Consider the following 7,693-nt stretch of genomic DNA (forward strand, 5'->3'; position numbering starts at 1 on the left):
AGTATGGAAAAGTATGCTTGTGAGTAAACCAATTTAATTATCTTCCTCCTGATGATAAGAGGGGTATCATCATCATCCTCCAGAATGGGAGATGCTGAGGCTGGCCGTTTGCGGCTTGGGGCACTCTTGGCTGCAGTAGGTTTGGCAGGGAGAGAAGAATATGGAAGAGCAGACTGTTTGGCACGACGAGGAAGAGAAGGACTTCGGATAGACAAAGGAGTGACTAAAACAGGAGAAGGGGAGGAAATGCTCGGCTGGTCCAGTGAATGAAAGGCACGATTGGCATCAGTTGCAAACAATCTGCGCTTTACTGACGGCCAAAGCTGTTCAAAAAGAGGATGGATAGCGTGGCTAGAATTGAAGGGGGCTAATGAAAAATAGCTTGTTAAAAGAAGATTGTGAGCATTTATAGACTCTACCTTATTAATAATATTAAAGCGGTCAATCAAGTTCCTCGAATAGTAAGGAGGAACAGGCCAAGTTTGGCCGAAACCAAGTTGGCGAGCAAAAAATTGGGAAGCATAAATTTCTACCCCTGCCTTGGCATTGGTCCCAGTTAAAATATCATGAAATAACACCCTCCCGGTTAAAAACTGGATCCAAATGAGCAGAGAGGTGCTCGCGCTGTCTATAGTGGAGGGGGGATGCACATAGTTTGGAGTCAAAAAAGGAGGAAAAGGAAAGAAGGAAGGGATTGAATCCAAAGAATAAAAGATTAAAAAAACGTCCCTTCTAGACATATTTACAGGAGCCAAGGGCTCAATGGCTAGCCCATAGCAGCTAGCAGAGGAACGAGAAATTGATGGAGCACCAAGCAATGGAAAATAGGATCTCAACCACAGTTGAGTGAACCAAAGAGGTCCACTGCCAGTGGGAGATGCACCATTCTTCAATTGAGTTTGAAGAGAAGCCATGCCACTATAAAGGGCAGCCAAAAAGAAAGAACATAAATTTAACGGCGTGCGCTATGGGTAAATAACTCAGGGACGGCTTTATGCTTGGCACACACAAAACGTATTTACAAAGCCAAACTAGAAGAAAGGCCACTCGCTCAGTATGGGAAGGCTCAGTGCTCGAATGATTGTGAAGGGTTTGCAGGCTTGAATAAAACTCGGTGTAGTTTTTACCAAACTTTGGGGCGCCACCAGAAACCAAGATACCAGGAAAAATGGTATCACCCAAAGGTGGTAGATTCACTAGGGCCCCAACATCCCTTAAAATAATAGACATGGGGCCAAGAGGGAAAATAAAGATATTATACTCGAAAGACCAAAAACTCAAAGCGATCGAAAAAAGTGCTGAATCAAAAGTAGGGGGTTCAATAGAGATTTCTAACAAATCAGAAATCCTAGTATTATCAAAAAGTGCCTTAGTAGGACCATGGCCCACAAGACGAGCATGCCACCTACGGAAAACTACATCAGATTTAGGCCAAGTGCGAATACCTCTTTCGCGAAGTGGCCCCAGCGACAGAGAGTTTAGAAATGGAGGGCCTTGAGTACAAGGAAACAGCTGGCCCACCGCCGCCTGTTCGACTGCTTTTGCATTGTTGAAGAAAGAACCTAGGTAGAACTCATTGAGTTCGACATTGGCGGGCGCGAGAAAACTCGAAGTTATGTATGGACGACTCAGAAGTTTCTGAAAGTCATCAAAACTAAAGGAGTCGCCAGCTTGAGATTGTGAAGTAGCCATTAGGGATGAAACGGAGTTTTTTTTCAGAGTTACGTAGCAGGGAAGCAAAAGATGAACAGTAAATCGTGGGAGAGAAACGCAAAAAAGTGAGACGTGATTTAATGGTGCAGTGAAATGGCGTGTTTGGGGGTTATAAGGGTTTGCAAAATGTCGCACCTTTTCAAGCTATGGAAGAAAACAATGATTGAAATTTTTAGGAATTTCGAATGTTGCTGAAAACACAAAGTGAATATGGCAAAATTTAATAATTGGTATTAATTCTGCCATATTGGGGGGTAATTGTTGACACATAAAAATTCAGCCCAAATCGAACGGCCCAAGGAATGAAGCCCAATTAGAGAATCCCCAAATCAGATAGCCCAAAGAACGAAGCCCAATCAAACAATTCAAGATGAAGGCCCAAATAGGGAGGCCCAAGAACGTGGTAACACCATCGCCCAAGTTTGCAAGTCGCCCAGAATCTGAGCGAATGGAGTGCCATGCAGTCGCCCAGAGCTGTTATTCTATTCTCGCCCAAACCTTCGAGTCGCCCAAGGTCTTAGCAAACATAAAGTGTTGTGGTTATCAAGAAGTGCAGTTATCAAAGTAGTTATTAAAGCAGCCCTATCACGTTCCACGATTCAAGGAATTCAATCGAAAACGGTTGAACGACGAAAAGTAATGACAGCAGTTAAAAAAGGCAGTTCCATGACAAGTTGGCCATTACGAGGAAAGTGGGCGGTTGTAGAACGATCAAGCAGTTTTTAGGCGGTTGATCACAAAGAGATCATCCAGGGAGTATAAAAGGAAGAAAAGACATAAAGCAAAGGACAGAATCAAAAACTCTCGAACAGAGAACATGTAATTTTAATTTCCTTAGTTAGATTTAAACACTTCTTTCAGTAACTCGTGTGCTTGCGCCCCTTGGAGGCATTTTGTTTTTAATTTCCAATTGTAAAGTCATCGCCAATAAAAGAACACTCCTTTTTGGGACTTTGTCCCAAGAGGTTTGTCCCTTACACAATCGTCTGATCCTTTTTAATTGTTAGCGACGAACCCGCGCGAAACAGAGTCAAATGACCCCACAATTTTTTTATTTTTTATTTTTTCCAAAAATATATAATCATTTCCTTCACGGCTTACCTTGATGCATTCATTACGAAATGTCAAACGAAATCGAAATATTACATTATCAATAACATTTCGAAGTGCTCGCGGCCTAATTTTCTGCTTATTAATGGCGCATGAAATGGCAAACTATAACAAAAGTTACAGCACATCAAATTCGATCATTCCAAAGTAGTATTTCGATAATATGTTAATTTTAAAAATTTGCCGACAATTGTACGAATCCACAAATTGCCTACATCACTTTGAAGCTCGTTTCGAGGACTACATCGTAATTATATCGAATGGTCCAAATGGATATCGAAAAATAGTTAAACATGCATCAAACTTACATCTCTAAAAAAGACGTCTAATTCGTATTTCCTTGAAAAAAAAATTTAATTATTTCATTAACGTTTATTATTGTTGCTCAATAAATTTCTCAATATAATTTACATTATTTTAGTAGCAAATTTTACATGGAGTATGGCGTAAAAAATTTTAGGATCGCTATAAATTAAATGTAATTTAAATTACTTTCGAATTAAATTTGAATTTCATTAACATCCTATATGAATTTGAATTTTATTTCAATTTATTTACTTCCTACATTCAACTTGATTTACTCATCGTTGGCTAAGCATTTGTCACACAAGATGGTAAACAATAATACAAAAGTAACAAAATTCATTTAAAAATATTGATAATAATATAATTATATGAGGTTTTAAAAGTATCAAGATGTGTATATTACCATCGCAGTGGTATATTCACTTATTTTTTTTTATTAATATTATGTTGTCTTTTAAAAAGAAATTACATTTTAATTTTTGATCCACTATACAAAAAGTCGAGGTCCACCCTTGGCCTCTGCTCGACTAGGGGTGTAAGCGATTTGATTTTACCGATTTTTGACAGATTTTCAAATCAAACCATTTAAATCGGGTTGAGAGAAATTCAAACCTAAACCAAACCATTTTGAATGGTTTGAAAAAAAAAAACCTCAAACCTAAATCTAACGATTTGATTCGATTTTAGACCATCAATTTCGCCATATATTGTTTTGTCTGTCTACTTTTATATCATTAATTTATTGAATTCAATATATTTATATCTTACTAACAATAAATTTAAAACAAACTAAACTCCCTTTTGAACCAAATTTTTGGGACAAAAAAGTGAAAATTTGGACTGTTATCCCACAAGTCCAGTAGCTTTTATTGACCTACTGTTTTGTGTGTGGGACCCAACCTCCTCTCCAACGATCAATTTTTTCATTATGATGACATGGAAAATATGGCTCAAAATATTTCTACTATAAATTTAAATACCAACTAAATCAACGTGAAATCACAATAAACTAAAAATAACTTTTTTCATTTTTGTTCATCTTTTTTAAGCTAATGACGATACAATAATGCTACAATAGAATACTACTAAACTAGAATGAGGCCAAAAAAATATAATGATATCCAACAAGATCTCGTGATCATCATATCTGAAAAAAGGATACTGATTAGACAACGAGAATAACCAACCACAATAATAAAACAATTATTTATAATATCTAAACATAACAATTACACAAGTTTACGTTTGTATGATGTTACGAAACGCATTTAATTTCATATTTTTACCTTAGTTTGCTCCAAAAAAATTATTTATCTGAAACTTTATTCGTAGCAAATATTATCACCGGAGGTCTACGATCTATTTGTCTTCGATTTGGTATAATGGACTTCAATTCAACTTTGAAGAAGCGTGAAAAATCTGAAAAAATGTGTGGTGCCAATGACACAAGACTGTGTTAGGTGTCGACTGAAATTCATCTAAATTTTGAAGAGGAAAATGACTTTTGATATATTATGTTAGCCTTTTGATTATTAGATATAAATTAGGATTATTGGATAATAATATATCTGTATTAAAAAATTAAAAATTGACAAAAATACCCTCAAATGACAAAATTATTAAATTTTACATATTTGAATGAATTTAAAAAATCATTTTTTTCATTTTTTTATTTTTATATATATTTTTGTCTGTCGGGTTTGATTTTAAACCGCAATTAAAATTTTCAAACATAAACCAAACCATTTTGATTAGTTTAGTTTAGTTCAAAACCATTTCGTTGATCGGGTCCACGTGACACCAAACCGACGATTTCTAAAATACAATTTCGATTCGATTTTTCGATTCGATTTTTCGGTTCGACAATTTTTGCTTACAACCCTATGCCCCACTGCCCCAATAAATGACCATAATTTGGGAAATCATCAAAGAAGTAAACATCACCCTTAACAACATAAGCGAAACCATTGCTGATAATCTGCAGATCATGCCCTCCCATCACCCACAATATATTTATACACCCACTAAAACCCATTGCCGACCACCGCACAATGCATCAGAAATGGCTTCAAGTACTTCCCAAGGAGGCAAGCTTTCATCAATATGGATACACCCAACTCAATTTCAGCCTCCAACACCTCTTCAAAAACTCAAACATAGACGGTAAATTATCCTTACAAATCAATACCGATGACGCATGAACCTCCTTCTATAATATGCTCCAACTGAAACCTTCGCCACACATCTTGTCATTTTTAAGAAATTGCTAGCCGTCAAAAATGAGAAAATTGAGAAATCGCGTGGGGGAGGATTTGCACCTTTACACAAACATACACACACACACACACACACATATACAATAGTCATCATCGGAAGAATTGCACCACGGTCGACTGTAGCCGACGGTGCATCTTCTGGCTCTGATTTGCGATTGTTGGGGGTGGAGTAGGGGCTTGTTGAAGAAGATGGACTTTGTTGTGGGGTAGGTTGTTTTGGTTCTTTAATTTAAGGGGAAATAAGTTGGAATGGCCACCACTGAAATCATATTTGTTCAAAAGGCCTTTGACCGAAAATAACAAAATAAAAGAAATCTTAAATATTTAAAACTATCAAAAGAACCTTTTACCCTATCTTCTAAAATGAAAATGAAGGAAGAAAGAATTGGGGATTTCTTACCATTCATCACGTGAAAACCTCCCTTGGCTCCAAACTTCTTCTTCTCCAAATTAAAAACCTTCTTCTCTTTCAAATTCATCATCTTCGACATTTAAACTCACCATCTGTTTTCCTTCCACTTCAAAAGTTCAAGATTCTTACAAGATTATCTACAACAAATTTTTCGCCTCTCCATCTCCCACTCACAGGTTTGTCACCCCTCTCAAATTTTTCTCTGCTATGAACAGATATATTTGTATATGTATACTAATTTATAACTTGATGATGAATTGTTGAAGTTTTAATACTATTTTTTGTTGGATGTTGGGTGATTAATTAGCAACTGAAAATAGGGTTTTTTTTAATCGAGCTGATTATATACATTCTAAGACATTGCCAAAAGTGTCCTATGAACTCTGCATCTCGAACTAAAATAATGTGGAAATTCACGTAGACAAACTATTTTCTAAATTCTTGTGATGGAGATCATATTCCTAAGAATGTGTTCATCCCTGGCAACGAGTTCGACTAGTTTGTTCAGTTAGAATGTTTTGAACTGCACCATACTCTTAGATTTGCTGCTAGGTTGCATCCAACTAGAGATTGTCATGCATCATACCACAAACCTGTTTTTTACCATCACAGATATTGTCAAAGATCTTCTAGATTGAAAAATTAAACTCGATCTTATGTCTAGTTAAATGCTAAAGACTGATAAGATGAAGATATGTAATATGCTCATTGCTCTTGTTTATACCTTTAATTTAGTGCATCTCTTACTTGAACATATTCATTTGCCCCTTTCTATGAAAATTGTATTATCTGTACACAAAAGTTTCTTTGAATGTTTGGCATTCTGCTCTCCTCGATCCAAATTTTGATTTGCATTGTTGAGCACACCGCTCTTCAAGTGTCTTATACCATTGAATTATAGATCATTTTAACTTTATTTTCATGATTGTCATTCCACTTGAACTAATCTATTGAAGCAACATCACTCAGTTGAGGTTCATTCTAAATAAATACAAAGTCAAGGCTCTGAATTTGTCAATACATTTGAAAGTAAGTCTACAAACAAAGTTGCATCAGATGAAATATTTGCAATATCAAGTAATGTCATTTTTTTTGCCTATCCTTCTTCTAAGAGCTTTCTTGAGTTCACGTTGATCTTTCAAACAAGAAGTATATATTCATCATTATACACAATTTATAATACATTGTACTTACAAGTTCTATAAAGCACATAAGCTAAAAACGCCTAATAAGTGAATATCAAATAAAATATACTTTGTTGTTAGCAATGATAATACATGCTATTAAATTTCATATTCAAAAAAATTTCTATTACAAGAAAAACTAGAAGAACTAGGTAGCTTGTTTTAACATTTCTAGTTTTTATATTTGTTATTATGTGCTTTACTATCATCAGTTCTAATATTAGTACATATTTTATAATTTGCAATGCTATGGAGAAGATTCTTTAAGTAGATGCTACGATTACGACGAGATGCAGATTGCAAATAGTGCGAGATGTATATGAGAAGCTCGATACAAATTACAAAAACAAACTTAGTGAAAGCTGCTTTGGATCTCTCCTTAGGTTGAAGGACATAAAGTTGGCTTCACAAGTTATACATCAGTTATTATTGTGAAAGTTAAGGACCAACAAAAAAGAAGTTTGGTTTAAGATAGGAGAGAAAAATACAAAATTTGGGTTGGAAGAATTTATTTTAGTTACGGGCTTAAATGCGGGTGATGATAACGACGTAGATAAGACCTTGGGGGAAGAGTGTCGGATCGTGAAAGAGTATTTTAGGAATAGTGGGGGGAAGATAACGAAGGGAGATGCTTACAATGCATTTGTAATTTGCAAGAAAAGAAAGAGCGATAAGTATAAGTTAGGATTGAT

General features: G+C 35.6%; 1 protein-coding gene across 1 annotated transcript in view; it reads left to right on the top strand.

Annotated features, from left to right (window-relative positions):
* The first annotated feature begins 7,530 nt into the window (after nucleotides 1-7,530).
* The window catches only part of LOC111406489, a 1,168-nt gene continuing 1,005 nt past the window's right edge, over nucleotides 7,531-7,693 (top strand). The window contains exon 1 of the mRNA XM_023035906.1: nucleotides 7,531-7,536. Within this exon, the coding sequence (XP_022891674.1) occupies nucleotides 7,531-7,536 (6 nt within the window). The remainder of the gene's footprint in view (nucleotides 7,537-7,693) is intronic.

This window comes from Olea europaea, chromosome 1 (genome assembly GCF_002742605.1).
Source record: "Olea europaea var. sylvestris chromosome 1, O_europaea_v1, whole genome shotgun sequence".
Classification (NCBI taxonomy): domain Eukaryota; kingdom Viridiplantae; phylum Streptophyta; class Magnoliopsida; order Lamiales; family Oleaceae; genus Olea; species Olea europaea.